Source organism: Salarias fasciatus, chromosome 22 (assembly GCF_902148845.1).
Source record: "Salarias fasciatus chromosome 22, fSalaFa1.1, whole genome shotgun sequence".
In the NCBI taxonomy this organism is placed as follows: Eukaryota; Metazoa; Chordata; class Actinopteri; order Blenniiformes; family Blenniidae; genus Salarias; species Salarias fasciatus.
Window position 1 is genome coordinate 21,243,377 of NC_043765.1, and position 18,351 is coordinate 21,261,727.

Below are 18,351 nucleotides of genomic sequence, written 5' to 3' on the forward strand. Positions count from 1 at the left end.
CTGACATTTCACCAGCCTTGGGTCGGTGACGCTCGGACGCGTTGGACGGCTGTGCTATCGATGCTGCATGTCCTCTGCACTGGTGAGTTTAAAACTTCATCTACAACATGTAAAAGTTCAAAAAAACAAAGGAAAACATGTGACTTCTCAGACACCTGCCCCCTTCCTGCCTGTGACCGAGGCCGTGACTGAATTTCAGACCAATCATCATTACTCTGTGACAGGTCTAATCTGGTTACCATGGCAGCGGGGATCTCCGGTGATGGATTACAGAGGGTCGGGGGCAGCTCTCGGGGATTGGGGGGAAACAACAAAAAGAAAGCGATGACTGCAACATTTGAACTCGGGGTAATGGGATTGGCCCGGCGGTTTGAGGCGACGGGTGTGTGAGAAAACGAGCAGGGGTCACACACAACCCCGGTGGTCAGCGGATCTCAAGGAGGAGCTGACGGGATTTACACAGGATGCTGCAGTAATGTTCAGGCCGCTAAATACTGATACCAAGGGTTGAAAGCATTTCAGGCACTGTGTGAATATCACCAGAGAAGAGCGTCTGCATTTTGACACAATGAAAACATGTGCTGTCAATGCATTGGTAAAAAAAAAAAAAAAAATACAGATATCAGTACTGTTAACGACCTGAATCTGATCTTTATCCTCTCACATTTGTCGCAGAGCCACACAGCTGGATACAGACAGGTCGTCTGTGCCTGTTTCTTCTCAGACGAGGTGATGTAATGAGCAACACAAGGTGTCAGCAGACACATGACTTTAACACAACATGCAGAATAAGTTTTTAAAAAACACACGTTTACTGTAAGTCGATCACCGAATGTGAAAGTGAATGAAGCAGCTCTGGGGTGTTGTCATGTATTTGTCTACCTTGTAATGTTCCTTTAAACAAGATCCCAGCGAACACTGAGCTTGCTAATGTTATCAGGGAGGAAAGAGACGCAAACATGGCTGCACTAAAATACATACTGTCAGAGCCGAGGCCAGCGGGCGGCGGATGAAGGACAGGACAAGCACAGATAACCACATTCACACATTTACACTCACACACAGTTCAGAGTTCCCCATTACCTCAAATGTTTTTTTGACGACACTCCAACCATATACAAAGTAAGAACATGCAAACTCGTGTGACTCAGAGTCATGGTGGCAAGGACGGCCTCAACTGGTCTACTCTACTGAAACTTATTTGACTATTTCAAAAATAGGTACATTATCTTATATTCTGTTGTGTCAATTTCACATTTTATCTGCCGCTTCTTTTACCCACAGGCTTCTGTGACGAGGAAAGATATCAAGAACACCCAATGTACAGAAACAATGATTTTATCTTGTGTGAGGCAACAGTGATAACCACAATACCATGTGGCTCACACATGAAATGTTTAAGAGAAATACTAAAATGTGGTTCCATATGACTTTTATTGTTGCTTTTCTTTGAAGCTTATTCTACAATTGTTGTAGTGTTTGTTGACGTAAATCACTTTGAATGGCTGGTTAAAATGTGCTATATATAATAGTTTGATATAAACCTCCACTCACTTTTTTCAAATTCAAATTCTTTTAATACATTAGGATCACAGGAATTCAACCATTTGCATAGTTTTTAATTTAAGGTTTTTTTTCCTCCAAAGATATGAATAATCTTTTCATCTTATCTAACCTGAACTAATACACAACGTGGCTTTTTTGTGTCATGTTGTCTTGGTTGGTTCCGTGTGTTTTTAGAGAGGAACAGAAAACCATAACTCATTGACCTCCTGGGTGATGCATGTTTTCACCCTTCAGCTGCACTCACATTAACTATTAATACGTTAGCAGACCATTCCCATTGTGCAAGGTGAAAAATCACATGAACTCAGAGACTCCTGAGGACAAACAGAAGCACCTCACTTGACTTGACTTGCTTGGTTTTAAATTTAAAACAACTTTGACTTAACCCTTCAGCTTAAATAATATTTACAACAAATATTTTAAAATTGAGTCGTCAACCTGCATGTCGTCATTTGGTTACCATGGCAGCAGCACAGCAGTTGATGCTTCAGTCTGTTTTGCTCCTGAGGTTAAAGCGCGGTGCCCAGGTCACGTCACACACACAGGGGCTGCGCTGTGTTACTCCTCAGTCCGGTGCGACTACAGCTATGACTCGCTGTCAAACGAAACGTTTCTTTGTCTGTCACTGTCTTTTATGTGTATTTTTAAGACAGAGTCCAGAACCAGCTGGAACAAACTCACACCACCCGTCAGTAAACCGACCTTCCTCACACACATCATGCATTTACAGTAACTTTGCTTCATTTCTTCTTCTTTTGTTTTTTTTTTTTTTACCCATAAACCGTTTCCTGACATGTGTTTCCAAGGAACAAAACTCTTGGCCAAAACTGAAAATGTGACATGGAGTTGATTGTGTGTGTGTGTGTGTGTGTGTGTGTGTGTGTGTGTGTGTGTGTGTGTATTACTTGTGTATCGCCAGTAGGTAAAAGGCCACAGCTAACGTAAGAAATCCTGTTGGTGGGATAAAGGGAAGTGCTCCTCATGTTCCGCTCTTTCAGCTTACAGTAAAAGCATCTTCGCTGTGTAAAAAAAAAAAAGCGCTGCTGACCCTTGTTTGCTGAGTGCCTCTGGCACAGGAAGCATGTTTTCAAATGTCTAAAACCTCTGTTTTCCTATACTTTGGGTAATAAATAGCTCATTCATGAACAGTGTGATGTTATTTTTTCCCCTCTAACACACATCTCCCCGCGGGCCAACAAAAACATGCAGCGGGACAGAGAGCGACCATTAAGTTTACACTTCATGAAGTCCCTCCTTCATGCTACTGGACTGGACATAAGTCAGAGACTGCAAACTCAAATATTTACTTTCAAGACTTTTTTTTTTTTATCAATGAGGTAATTTTGAGGCACTTGAACTTTGCACAAAAAGTAACTAAGTTTGTGTTTGGCAGATTATTTATTTGAATGGATTGTTTATTATTCTAAAGTCTTAATTTTTCCTTTTAAATGGTGCTACATTTGTGGAATGAGCGGCACGGCTATGTGGAAGATTCTCATGAAAAAATGTGCCTAATCTTATCTGTATGCTCCTCCAAAGTTTGGTTTTACTTTAAAGGGAAATAAATAGACTTTACTGCCAAATGCATTGTTTCAGCAAAGAAAAACCAACAAAGAAAAACTTAGTGTTTGCGCATATTTTGATCAAAAATTTCTCCTCGGATTGCTACAGTGTGTTCTTCTGCTCCTCTTCTAGACTCAATCAGTGACACAGTGGACCACTTTCAGGCCTCTCAGCCACGCCTGCTCCCCTCTTTAACTCATTACAACCAATTAGGTGATCGGCCGGGGATGGTAGGGCCGGCTGAACACAGCCAGATAACACTCCCCTGAATTATTCATCCCTGGACTGAATCTCGTCTTTGCCTCTGACAGTCTCCTGCTCTCTCAGCGCCCGCCCAGACAGCGCAGATCTTATTCCTGCCGCCGTTCTCCCACTGCTCTTCTTCTTGTCTCTCTTTCAACCACAGGTGGCTGAGAGGCAGAGATAAAATCCACTTCACACCAGAACAAGAATAGTAGTTGCATTATGATTTTCTGCACTGAATAGGCATTATTTCTATCATTATTTCATTCCAGGGATTTTTCAGTGATTATCTTAGACACGTAAAGTAACCGAGAAGCACATCTGATTTTGTTTCTTTGGTTTTAGAAAAAGATTATTGACTATTATCGATTGAAATAATTTAGACATACAGAGGACATATATTTGCAATGTACAAAAATTATAGAGCATCTCTGTGTAAACTTCAAGTATCACTCAGAATAAAGCTCACCTGGTACATATTCAGACTTTGAGAGTGGTGCATGTGGGTCTTTCCCATGCATTTTTGTATTAATCTGCATGAATTGTTGTTAATGTGAGACATCAATGCTGCTTCGGTGTGTTTTCCTGTGCTGCTGCTGCTGCCTCTCTGCCTTATGGAGGCCTCCCACAGTGGGATAATACGATCAATATCATTTGTACAGTCATTCTGAACATGTTTCTATTGTTTATCACAAAATTTGCTGTTCCTGCGCTACATATTTAAACTGTTTTGAGTGAAAACACACTACAGTTGAAAACGAAATGCTATCTGTTCACATATCTGACAGCTTTCTGTGGATTATTTTCTTTAGGTCAGACTATATGACTGCGCCCAGCCTGCACACACATCGTACCCTCTGCTGCCCTCGCTGGTGTTTGCTCCCAGACGTTGCTTGGAAATTCCAGGACACCACGAGGTCTGGCAGTCGCGGCAATGGATGATTGATTGAATGAGTGAGAGCGAAAGAGAGCAAAGAAGAGAGAGGGGGAGAAGAGATATAGTACAGTAATATATGTTCGGATGGGTGTGTGGTGAGGGGAAGCTATCAGTGACTACAAGGAGTTAGTATCAGCCAGACAGAGAGATAGGCAATGAGAAAAAAGGAGTGGACAAGAGAGAGAAGGAGGGAGCTGAATAATGAATCTGACAGACGAGAGACGAGGAGAGACCAGAAAGGAAAAGAGAGAGGACTCGTCTGTGAGGTCTCATCGCACACCTGCTGACATGGCTTTAATCTGTGGGCCAAGAGAGGACCAGACCACAGAGTCCACATGTAGGCAGGCACACACACACACACACGCACACACACACACACATACACACACGCACACGCACACGCACACACACACACAGCAGCAGCAGCACAGCATCACAGCGGTGCGGACAGGTTGATGTGGCAGCTTTATGTTTGCGTTTGTATTTCACGCATTCCTTCACTTTCCAAAAGAAAACATGTTTCGACATTGACTCAAACCTCCCCATCATCAATAACCGTTCATCATGTTCGATCTCTATCGTAAAAAAAAAAACAGGAAATATTTCAGCGCAGCTGATTCCAGAGCGGGAAGAGGATGGCAGGACGGCGGCCAGAGCACGGGACAGTTTCGGACACTTTGTTATGGAGAAAGCTGTTGGCATGGAGTCACTTTTGCTATGAACAATGAGGAAAGAGAAAGATGAAAAGCTGCTTAAAGGGCAAAAGAAGAGACATGCAACAGACAATACTGTGATGAAAAGATGAAGATAGAACAGATGAGAATCACATTATTCCTCCGAGCATAAAAAAGAGAGTAAAGCAACAACAGAAGAAATGATTCTCTGCTAAGTGGAAGCCTTCAGCAAACAAAACATTTTAGAGCCAAATGGAGTCTAATGCAGACAAAAAAAAAAAAAAACCGAGAAAGAAATCACAAAAGTGACAAGCCGTCTGCGTAATTATGGCTTCCAAGTAAATATTTCATCACTGTTAATGCTTTGCTGACAGCGCCACCGTGCAGGTATTTATACATACGTACAGTATACACAGAAGCACAGCGGCCCACACCATCGCCATGAACACACACGATCGTGTATGCACTCAAACCTCTGAAACGTTCAAAAGCCAATCGAATGCTTTCCTGACAGCATGCGCACGCAGCCTGACGCATGGACGCTCACATGTATGTGCAGACACCACAGCGGGCGTTCTGCAGGCGAGGCAGGCCTTATAAATACTGTCCTACGTTGTGATTTTGTTTGAGCCGCGTCTCCATGGCGCTGCTTCCTCACATGTTTATAGTAGCTGCCGTTATAAATTAAAATGATCTTAACAACACTTAAGCTAAGCCGTGCATGTGGGAGCAGCCAGGCAGGGACAACAAGACGAAGGACACCGAGACCCGGGCTTTCCCCGGGGTGGAGAGACAAGAGACAGAGACAGAGGGGAGACAAGTAAGAAGGGAAGAATGAAAGAGGAGGGTTCACCCCCAGACAGCGACTGGATCGAGAGCCGGCGGTGGCATCTCCACCCAGACATGCACACCATACCTGCACAGTCATGCAGGCTCCTCATCCGGGGGAACCTGTGCAGTTCATCGACGGTGCTGACGAGCACCATGGAGTAAAGTTACAAACACTTCTTGGGCACAAAGACACGGGCTTATATACAGAAGTTGCTGAAGGCTGAATCTAAATAAATCAATAATCAACCAAGGTCTGTCCACTCAAATAAAAAAAAAAAAGAAAAGATTTTACAGTCATATCTTTTGTGTTACACTATACAGCAGTTTATGCACAAAGAAAATCGACCTTAAATGACCTTACGCTTCTCTACCACAAACCAAAAACACGCATTTGAGGGTGATAGGAGACAATAACATGTCCAAAAGCATGAATGTGTGTGACAGTCTTTCTATCTGAGTTTGTCCTGTGATTAACTGTGACTGACAGTGATTTGGGAATTTTCTATCAAAAGTGATTCCCTTTGTGAAGTACAGTATATGATCAAACCGCATTTGCACTGAACGTCCAATCATGTCGCTCCACAGCATCACACCGCCTCCCCCAAAATATATGACTCTATCTGTACTGCTATCAGTGTTTATCACATCGTTTCCACACTCTGACCGAACAATCCAAGAGTCACTGGCACAATCTGGACTCGCTTAAGAACATCGTGCCGAGAGTTCGGCGCAAGTAAGGATTCTGATTTTCAGCACGTGGGCATTAGAATCTCAAAACAGAAGTTACCTGCAACAGCAAATAAAAACAGTTTTGCACAGTCAAAGAAGGTCGACAGACACATTTTTCACAAGATAAAAACGTGTTCAGCTCAGCTACTCGTCCAACAAATGTTCCCTACAAACATGGCTTAACATTGTATGGGAATTATTACCAAGAACCATCGTTACAACAAAGAAATGATCTACCAAACCCAAATTTCCTGACATTTTTGTGCACAGAATACAGGAGAGCGTGCACGTGCAGGCGGCTTGACACATCTGATTTGCTTCCTGACTCAGTGGTAACTTTGCTATGAAGCAATAAACTATTAAACTTCCACAGCAACTTTCTTCATGTAGAAACTAAACTGCATACCTTTCAATTTGTCTCCACTCATCCTTAAACGACGGCGCTGCATTTGAACCAGTAAGTAATATAAGAGCGCAGCCCTCCTGCATTTTTCGCATACAAACATTTTAATTTCTTATCAGCGCTTGGCCTTTAGAGTTAGTTCCCACATTATTCAGCATCTGCTGATAGACGGCGGCGCGCTGTGCGGCCAGCCATTAGGGTCGGACCTTAAGTGTGCTATTGAGAGATAATGGCTAAAGCTATTGATTTATTTTCTACTTGCCTTATGGTTTTCACAGCTGCTGGCGACACACAGACCCTGCTCTCTAAGCAATCTTCAGAGCCTTTATGAACCCATTCAACAAAACCCTGCATTGCTTATTGTCACGACTTGACAATCGTCTGAACTTTTGAGGTACCGTTCACATGTGGAGCCGCCAGGCTTTTATTTTGAAAATACAATAGACGCTGTATGGTGTTGTACAAAGAGGTGAAATACTGCCGAGACATACACTAGACAAGAGTTGGGAGACGAGATTTTCCTGGCTGTGAAAGCAGATCTGGAGTGTTTAGAGGGTCTTGATTGGTCAATAAACTGCTGGCATTTCCCTTTGACGCTCCCAGTCAAATGCCACAGAATTCCTGGCCCACTTTGCTTTGGTGACGATAACTTTACATAAACTGTTTACTGCAGATTATGGGGCGACAACAGTCCCAACTAATCACTTTTGTACAGAATAATAAAACAAAAGAATTTCCGTGGGTGAAGGTGTTCTGTGGGTGCATTTGTGCGTGTGTGTGTGTGTGTGTGTGTGTGTTTACTAAATTTCACATTCAGCACTTTTACATGTTCTGCACTGTCAAGTAAATAAACAAATGGTAGTTTGCTTCCTCTGACAGTAATGGTGTGTGTGTGTGTGTGTGTGTGTGTGTGTGTATGTGTGTGTGTTTATTTTCTCTAGCCCTGTTCCTGTTTGACAGTGAGCACAGGGAGCAGGGCTGAATATTGGGGAGGGGAAACCTGACTCCCGATCGGCCATCCCAGGACAGACAGTCTCCTCCCAGGAGAGACACATTTTGCCCCGAAAGGAGAAATTAATACAGCAACTAACCTCGACTCTCCGCTCTCCCCAACTCACTCCTATTTTCTCCCTATCTCTTCCTCACACAGAGACAAATCACACATCTCAGGACAAGCCCTCTCTTCGCTTGAAGGACGACATGGCAGTGAATATCGTCCTCTTCAGTCCCTCCAATACAGCAGCGCTTTAATTTATCTTCCAAACAAACTGTTTTTTTTTTTAAATACTGTACATGACGTATCAAAAGGAACTGTGTGTTCCTGATATGGTCAGCCATCTTTTCTGGCCTAGTTTGTTTTTATCATTTACTACCACTGCTGCCATGTCCTTCATCTCTGCCAGCTGTAGTGCTCACAGTAGGCCTCAAACCGAAAGAACATTTCCAAAAGCAATCAAAAGAGTATCAAACTGTTCATATCATTCATCCTAAGCAACCAAAATCAAGCTGCTCGCTCCTCCTCCAGCCGACTGCCTCCTCCTTCCTCTGCTGCTCCCGGTCTGTCACACGCCGCTGTTAGTAGGGAGCAAGTCACTCTATGGAAAATTAAAGCCACGGGGAAGCCGAGGGGGTCAGGACAGTGGGAGCAGAATGCTGCAGGTCATCGAAAGCAACGTCAGGGTACATGACGTGAGGATTTCAGACAGAATGTGATGCGCATAAGCCTTTAAATGATGAAAAAGTCAGCAAAGCACAGCGCATGCACAGAGGGTTTCATTAGGAAGTCCCCCTGTTAATATTGGTCAATAAATATCAATCTCTCCTTTACCATTTTGTGTTTCTTATGAGTTTCATCCTTAAATACAGGCTTCTTTTATTTAAACTGAGCCACAATATACGTTTTGAGCATATTTCTAAGAAGTAAAGAAATCTAAGATGTGAAGCTATTTACTAGTTTCCATCGAAACTCCATCAGTGCTTGCTTTTTGCCTTAAGCCTGCATCTTTCTCTTAATATAATTAATAATAATGTATTTTTGAACAAAAGTCAGCCAAATCATTTCATCAACTCATCTGAACTTTGATTTGTTTCATTCAAATGATCTGCTCGTCGTCAAGCTCTGCAGAATGTGTTGGAAGAAGGAAAACATCTAAAACATGTTGGACGAGGGGGGGGTTGAGAACCAGGACTGGGAAACACGGGTGTAGAGGATTTGCTGCGACTGTAGCCTCTAAATTGAGGCTGTCAGCAATAATGCATTAACAGCAGCGTGGCACAAAGCTAATACAGCGCGTTAATATTTGAGGGGCATGCTTTTCCGTCTGGATGCCAGCTGGGAGCAGTCCATTCCTCCTCCTCCGCAGGAGAGTAGCAACCTTTTTGTCCCTTCCAGGCACCCATACACAGACAGTTATTCGCTTCCCACTGTTTCAGGCGTGGAGAATGAGGATCAACACTGGCTTCTTCAGCTGTTTTTATACTGAACTGGCAACCCACTAACCCCAACACCCTTTAGTCGGTGCAGAATTACAGTGAATGAATTTCTTGAACAAGTTGTCAACTTTTAAACAGTTTAAAAGTTTTTACTCTTACTGTAAAATTTGGCCACAAAGAAAGCCAGCAAACACTAAGTGATATTAAATCATCGATATTGTTCAAATGATGAGTTTGTAATAGGTCTGTAAGTGTTAGTATAATAAATTGAGCATACGCAGGGTCCTTTTTAAGTAATGAGGCGATCAGTCAATCAACACCGAGACGAGGACGGAGAAAACAATGGAGAGGCAGGGTGGGTGGGGAAGTCAATTAGACAGGGCGGTGCAGCAAATGTGAGATGATATTCCTGCTCAGGAGGAAAAGGAAAACAGGAAGGAGGAGGAAAGGGAGGGAGGGGGCAAGGCGTTTGGGCCATAAAGTATTCTTAATGGAGCAGAAATTACACAACCTGCTGAGGTGAACAGATAAAAAAGAAAAAGAAAAAGAAACCTGCACCAGTGAATTCATGACAAGCATCCAGACTGCAGTTCTGAGTTGGTTGAAGCACAAAGTGCAGAGTGGCTTTCTCCCCGCACTGTTTCATTGTGGCACTTCTTTTACCCCACCTTCTTTTCTCTCTTACTTAGTCATCAACAAAAGCACATTTGTGTGCTAACTAAAAAAAAAAAAGAGCCAACAATGAATTCAAAGGCTATTTTTTGACACCGCTCAAATTATTAATAGAAAAATGTCTACAATCAAATGCATTACTTATTTTGGGGGGAATGACAGCTGGGCGGGGGCGCAATTTTAGCAGATTTTGTGTTGCACGGTTGGAAAAACCGGAAAAAGCACAGCAAACAGTTTCGATGACCGAGGTGAGAAAGCAGATTAGCTGGCTCAAACTGCGTTAAGAAGGAGGGAAAACTGCAAGAGCGGACAAACGGAGGGAACGCACTCAATCAACAAGCAGTCCCAGCTAAATGACTTTAATAATGTCAGAAAGGCAATTCACCTTTAATGAAAAGCTTGCAACATGCAATCTGTGTACCGCGCCCAGCAGAAAAGATGTGTGAAGAATTAACAATCACCATTAACCTCTCTGGGCAAATGGGCACACCATCAGCGGAGACGTTTTGGACCGCATTAGGCCGTGAGTCCTGCTGCTGGTATCTCCCTCAACATCTATAAATAATGTGGCTTTAGGCTCAAGCATTCATAAACAGACACCATCACTGGTGCACGTGCCATAAAAGGTGAAGGTGAAGGGAATCCCACACGCCACGGAGACTGACGAGAGAAGCTTGACGTGGGAATTTGAGACACTACTGTTTTCATGTTTCATGTTGACAAACCAATATTGTTTCTTTAAAAAAAAGTATTAATATAAACCTATCAGACAGTAAGCATTAAAGGGTGCAATTTACAAAAAAGACACTGTATATGAACACGCAACATCCAAGGATTTAGCATTTAAATTGCATTAAAGCTCGTGTCCAATGTTCGTTTCCAATGTATGCATCATTTCTTAACAGAGCTTAAATGTGTTAGTCTAGTTCGATAGTATACTATAACATTAGCATAAAGCAATATAAAAATGTATTTATGATCTCTGCCTTCGTCTCATAGATCCATTGTCTGCTGAACATCCACCGTAAACAGCTAAACATGTAGGACTTGGACGCGCTCATTTTGACCCTACGGGTAATGCGCGTGCACAATTAAAGGGGCGTGGCTTGGTCGCTCACGAAAGCAGAGTGGGGGGGCGGAACCGCGAGACGTGGCATTGAAAAAACTCTCATTCTTTCAAAACTCCGGACACGAGCTTTAAATTAATGGATTTGGTGACAAAATTAAATTAAATAAAAGTAGCGGTAAACATTTGGTCATCAGCATTGATAAGTGTTATTGACATACTTTTAAAACAGCAAAAAAAACATTTTTTTATGAATGCTGTCCCCTCTTATTAAAGACTACATCTTAAAATTCTACCAAATGCTAATAGAGAATACTGCTGAATCAAATTAGATAATGAATTTATTATGATGGGAGCAAAGAAGACATCCAGTGTAACTATTAAAGCACAGGAAACTCGGTGAAGGGGGGAAGTTGGTAACTTTGCCGGCAAGCTGGATTCTCGCGGTATTTGCTCTCACACACCATGAGAATCCATCTTGTACCGCTCGAGCCTATGCGCTCGGGATCAGACTTTTTTCGGCCTGACCAATCACGCTCGGATTTTTTTCGGCCGGACCAATCACGCGTCGTTTAGGGTGGGACATGAAGCTTTGACGGAAGCAGGAAGCGACGGACTGTTAATAATATTAGCATGGCTAGCGAAAACAATGGATATCCCGACAGCGATTAAATCTGTTTTGGATGAATCCTCTATTGCGTCTTTGAAAAACGATCAGAAAGAGGTTTTTTTCTTTGCAGAGATTGGCTGAAACCAAACATGGTTAGGCGGGCGCACTGTGTCCTTCCATCCAATGAACGCAAAGAGTTCTACAGCAAGTCCCTCCTTCCCCGAACGGATTTGCCAAGCGAAATCCCAGATTGACATGTGAAGCAATTCGTTGCTGCACATGTCAATATGGCTTTTGCCAGGTTAGGAAGTTGGGGTAGATGGATGGATCACTGGAAACTTAAACTTTTTTTGGGGGGTTTAAATAATTACTTTAAATGAGCTATAAGTACCAAATGTCTCCTGATCTTCACAGTTTTAACCCACACCATGATCACCTACTCAAACTCAAAACTAAAACCTGAACAAATGTCACAATCACTAAACTCCTCCTGTTATCTTTATATAAACATGTCCATGTCACATTCAGTTTTACTAAAATAATGGCATTTTGAAAGGATTTTCCTCTGGTATAAACAAAGTATTTTCTTTCTATTCTTCTATTTTCACAGAGGAATAAACTGGTGTTCTAAATCAGCAAAGCCACAGAGGACAAAATGATATTTCTGATGCAAAATCCACTAAATTTCCAGTCGACCTGGAGGGTTTGCATTAAAACATTTTAGAAAACATCTACACATCTAAATATTCAACTTCAGCCGATATTCCGACTCTACAAAAAGAGATAATGCAGCAGAACTTCAAGTCTGAAGGCTCATGTTAGAATTTTTGCTCTCCGTCTCTGCTCATCCTCCAGAAGATATCAATAATACATGACCGGTATATTTTTGCCATCCCCTGAACCAATCAATCACTGAGCCTGACCAATGGCCCGTCTTCACTCCTTTACATTCGTTTGCATTCTCTGTCTTCACTGGACGTTCAGACTGGCGTTTTCTGCTGCATGAAGTAAGAGAAGGGGACACAAATGTAGCGTCTTCTTAGATTTCCAAAGCGCTGGCGTCGGTTGACACCAGCTATTATGAAGTGATCGCCGGCAGCCTAATTTTACATCGGAGTGCCACGGCCCTAGAGGACCTCGTGCGGGGATGAATTGATACGACCATAACAGATGGTCTCATGTGAAGGTCTATATCGAGCACCGTCTGCGGTGGAAATGGATAAGAGGCCAAAGGTGAGGGGAAACACAGAAACTGATCCTTTTGAATGTTGCTGGTCATTTGCCAAACTCACGGGGCAAGTTTACACAGATTCACACTCCGCTTGAGTAAATATACACACACTTGGACATGACAGGGCAAATAGCAAAGCTGGGTTGATAATAAGTTTCCTAAAGAAAAATCCAAGTTGTGGCAAATCGAATTTGTCATTTAATTTGGTCTTTAGAGAAGCAAGTTGATAACGAGAAGGCTTCATGGTTCAAATTGTAACGCCAACAGGTCGCTGCTGGAGACGGACCAACTGTTCACGCTTTGAGTATCGATGGAGATCTTAGACTTTCTTAAAACCCAAACCCGCTGCTGCTGTTTGTCTGTACAAAGTTTGGGGGACAAACCAGACAGGAAGACCTTCCCACCTGCTGACGCAGTTGGTTTACTACAGGTGACACAAAACAGAGAAGTCGGGATTCACAGAGGTCTCGTGCTTTTACTGTGAGTGAGTGAAGGTATAGTTACAAGACAAGTGGCTCTTAACATCACGTCGGCCCACGCACCACTTGACCTTGAGCCCCTGTGAGCACAAGAACTTTAAGAAGCTGTCGTGTCGTCCAAGCAACGGATGAGGTTTATGAGCAAAGGAGTCCTTTGAGGCTGGAAGGTTTATACTGAACTTTCCGGGAACTCTACCGTCTCCTTTAACAAGTCTGTCGTTTGTAGCCTTTTCCTTATGTTAAGAGAGAGACGAGAGAAAAGGAACGGAAAAACTTATAGCCGGCCGTCAATTAGCATCCAGCTGGTACTCTTGTAGAGGACAGCGGGCGAAGAACACCTAAAACCCCACGACACGGTCATGATACAGTTATTCAAAACAATGTCATGTGGATCCTTTCAAAGTCATCAAAGACATTTAACTTGGCAAGAAATGTGTCACATGGGCAGTCCTGACAGAAGGTTTGAGGAGTGTGGTGGCACTTGAGTGGATGTCCGTGGAGAGGCATTGCACTATCCAACGCCTTATAACACACACACATTCACCTGCAAGCAGAAGCAATGCATCTGTTCCAACCGAGTTCTAATTAAAGGATCAAGGAAAGTCAGCACAGCACCCTTCACAGCAGTGTATGGCTCAATTTAATTACAATGGATCAGGGCTTAATTGAGCCTCGCTATACAGTAAGTTTTCCTCAGACTTGGTACAGTTTTCAGCTTGCCGAGCAAACCTCATGCAATTAATTGATGCAACGCTGAAATTAATACAATTTCACAGAAATTATGCACTTGTTTAAAAAAAATAAATAAATCACACTCTGTCGTGCATATGTTTTTTCATTGTCGGTTATATTCTGCAATCCGTAGAGACCGCAGCATGAAACTGTCACAGGAGCTGCTCCTCTCCTAAATCAGTCCAGCTACATCTATGAGGCCATGGCATCTGAAACATGAGCTGGGCACCTCCGAGTGCATGTCCTGCCTCCCGAACGGAGAAATAACAACAATGGCAGAGCCGCTATATGCCCCAACGCCGAGTAATGTCAGGGAGAATGTCATCTGCAGCTACCCTGTAAAGGCCAGTGCTCTTTAATGAGAAACACGCCAGGTGGAAGACATACATGTAGCCCCAACATGTGACATGAGGACCTGAATGTGCTGCAAGACATGTTCACTGTCTAAAGGAGGCACAAAAGAAAGAAACAACTGAAGTATTCGGAGTTAAAGACAAAGAGCGGTGAGTATTTGTCTGCCTGCCCTCACTAATGTATTCATATATGATGAGAATACATATGAGAGCACTGCAGTCAGTGGGATTTCCCTCTGCTGAACGCTAATGGCATTGGCAGGCAGACAGCTGTACTCGTCTAAACAACGGCACGGAAAACACGACCCGGTCCAAGGAGCTCCCAATCACAGCGCTCTGTCCACTATGTGCCAGACACAGACACAGCTGGAAGACAGCTGCCGGTTCACAACTGTCTCACTTATGCAAAGAGACTGAAATATACTGACACACTTAGTCAAGGGTAAATACGCACCGAGTGAACTCTGACTTTTAAAAAGACACTTAGGGTTACAATTCATAACTCCATTCTACTTCCTACACTGAACGTTCTATTCTAAATTTAATACAAATTCAACAGTTTATATTCATGTCTCAATTAAATACCTGACCTTTGCATCAGATAGGTTTAAACTGTTAGTGTGTCAGGGGGGAACAGTTACTACAACCAGTCAAAGCATACGTTTCCTGTGTACGTATTGTTTAAAGCCATGAAACTGTGGGCATGAAGCTTTAGTTTAGTTTTGTTCATTCTGTCTTGGCAGCATTTTACTAGTTTCACTTGATAAAACTTTCATGCATTAAGTTCATTCTGGATTCTTCACCTGCTTCAAACATGTTTTTCTTACTTGTATATATTCTCGTCAACATTTGTTTTACTCCATCCCTTACACCTATACCATACAAACTCATTTGACAAACATGTCAACTCACAAAAAACAGAAATTAATTCATTTTAAACAGTAGTAGATCAATCAGCAGGTATCAAAATGTTTTTCCCAAAGAACTTTGGTTTGGAAGAAAAAAAGATTTCGACAAATTACATTTAATATCCAAAGTCTTCTGGATGATCTAATGAGACAGAGACCAGGGTAAATGGAACAGCAGGCCCCATGCTGAGATGATGTATGGCATATGACCGAGATAATTGTCCTATAAGCAACTCTGCTTTGTTAATTGGAAACTTCATCAAACAGTTGTTGGCATACAGAAAGACTGGAAAGTTCAGTGCAGTGTTTCCAACAGCATGTGACTTGTTTCTCTAACTTTAGGAGACTTTTTTTAAAAAAAAGTTATTTTAAAATAAAGGAAAGAAAAAGATCATAAATGATTCAAACACTAACAATGATAAACTTACATGAAGGCATGGTAGATGAACGCCCATCCTCTCGGTCTCTCCAGCACGTTGTACAGGCAGTTCTGCAACTTTCTGAAGCGCTTGCTGGACGCGGACGCGTTGGCCCGGGGTCCGGGCGGCCCGGGCAGCGGGGTGCCCAGCAGCCCCGTGCGGTGGGACGGGTGTCCGCGCTCCGGCGTGGACGGCTCGCTCCGCTCCGTGTGGACGGCGGTGAGAGCCACGAACTCCACCCGCCTGTCGTCGCTCGGAGCCGGGGGCACGAGCATTCTGATGCCGCCGTTGTTTGACGGACTCCCTAACATCCTCGCGAGTGAACTACATATGATTTCACACTTTCTTCTTTCTTCTCTCTTCTTCTTCTGCTCCTTCTTCACTGGACCACTCGCAGGAGCGCGGCGCAAAGTTTGGACCTCATAGTGCGGCTTGATCTCGACTTGAAAAAGTAGTCAACCTCTAAAACTCCCGCTGCTTTCGCGCAGTCTTGGCTGAAATGTTGAAGAAGTTTCTGCAAAATCAAGCGACGGTCGCAGGAGACGAGATGCGCCGCGGTGGGAGAAGTGCGTCGCTCTGAGACGTGACCTTCAGCGATCATTGTTTAGGGACAGGTGTAAAGAAGTAGGTTAATCATCTGGATGCACGTCGATGTTTACTCGTGAAAACAACTGCAAGGAAACCGAGAAACCGAGCTGCTGAATAACTACCTGCCATCCCTCTGCAGGGGAAAGTGGTTTCGAGCAATTAAATCATCAGTCCCAATAAAAAACACTTTTAACAAAAAACAAACTAAAAAAAAAATCATGTAACGAAATCCTGATTTCTAAACTAACTTTAGTAACCTGGACACTTCCAATAAGTTGGTCACAGATTCTGATTTGTGAGGCGCGAACATCAGCTGGCTGCGCCCTCCTCCCGGCTCTCTGTGGTCCAGCGCGCCTCCGCTCGTGCAGGCGGGCTGGAGCGCGCAAAAGTCAACAACATCAGGAGGATGTCAGGACCCGCACGAGACCAACTCCAAAAGTCAGCGGACAAGGCCGAATAAGCCTCTGTAAACGCTTTCAGAAGGAGGAAAGTCTGCTCTCCTGCGGAAAGAGAAAGCGCGGCGAGAGGCGAGGACCTGGCGCACGGGATGGGCACGAGGCGCGCGCAGTGGCGGGGAAAGAGAAAGAGAGAGAGAGAGAGAGAAGGAGAGAGAGGATTTCTTGTTTATGAATCTTTCCAGGAAGAGTGAGTGATCCCTCACTGGAGTCTGTAACGACGCGCTGATCGTGCACCTGGATGTGAAGGAAACCCGTCAGAGCAGACGGACGGTCTCAGCGGAGCAGACATCATCCGGCTGTCCAAAAGACGCACCGTGGTCAAGTGTTTTCAGAGAATCAAATACATTCCTGAGCTTAAAATGAAAATGACACTTTTGTTTTTACAATAAGAAACTGTGGATCGTCTATTTTTATTTTTCATCGGTAAAAAAAAATTCTAAGTGAATGTTCTCCCTGTTGAATTATTTCTGCCCCTTCAACTGAGGCTAATTGCTGAGTCTCTTTGCCTCAAGGTGTGAATGTATGTGTGCTTGTGACTGATATGACTGCTGTGTTGTATTTGGCCTTTTATAAATAAACTGTAATTGAATTGATTTACTGGTTAACTGCCTTTCCAACAGCACTATATGTCCTGCCTTGACTCATAGTCAGCTGGGATTGTCTCCAGTGCCCCAGATGGATGGAAAAACCCTTCTGTCTCTACCTGTTACTCCTCACTGACTCACTGACTAACCGAGACAGACCCACACATCACTTTTAGGATTACAACGGCTGCCTGTTCGGGGTTTGTGCAATTTATCAGGCCCACTTATTGGCATTATTTCATGAATAAATAGAACTTGCACTCACCACCACAGTAGCTACACCGGGCTTCTCAGCTAGCCCAATTGAATGTTTGAATTCAGAAAGGCCATGGATCTCTTCAACAGAATATTTAGATCCATGACTAAAGTTTGTCACACCACAGCTTCCACTCTTCTTGTACAGATTTCTAAATGTACGACTGTGACACACAGAGCGCCGTGGCTTTGACACAAATAGTGGAGCGATCACCTGTCAGAGGGCCTCAGAGGAATGCATGGAGAGGTGGTCCCCAACCTCCCACTGGCCCCCGCTGGATCATCTGACCACTGGAAGTGACACCAGCAAATAATAATAAAAAATTACTCACACTGACGTGTTTTCTTGAAGCTCTGTCCAACGGCTAAGGGGTCGGACGTAAACCTGGAAGTACCGGGACTTCAGTTCAAAAGCATAAAATGGTTTACAAAGTATTTTCAAACAAAAGGAGACAAAACCTGCTCTTTTTCTCGAGTACCTCATTACACACCCGTCTGGCGTCTGCTACAGTACATTAAGGTGAAATGCATAACCATTATTCTTGCGTCCAGTGTTTATCTCGCTGTCTGTATCTAACAGAGACGCATCAGGCTGAAATGTGCACTCAGCATCGTGT

General features: G+C 43.4%; 1 protein-coding gene across 2 annotated transcripts in view; it reads right to left on the minus strand.

The window, feature by feature from the left end:
- The window catches only part of kcnq4 (potassium voltage-gated channel subfamily Q member 4), a 40,287-nt gene extending 23,725 nt beyond the window's left edge, over positions 1 to 16,562 (minus strand). For both annotated transcript variants that reach the window (XM_030120211.1, XM_030120210.1), the window contains exon 1: positions 15,859 to 16,562. In XM_030120211.1, coding sequence (XP_029976071.1) covers positions 15,859 to 16,160 — 302 coding nt within the window. In that variant the 5' untranslated portion in view covers positions 16,161 to 16,562. The remainder of the gene's footprint in view (positions 1 to 15,858) is intronic.
- Between the last annotated feature and the right edge of the window lie 1,789 nt (positions 16,563 to 18,351).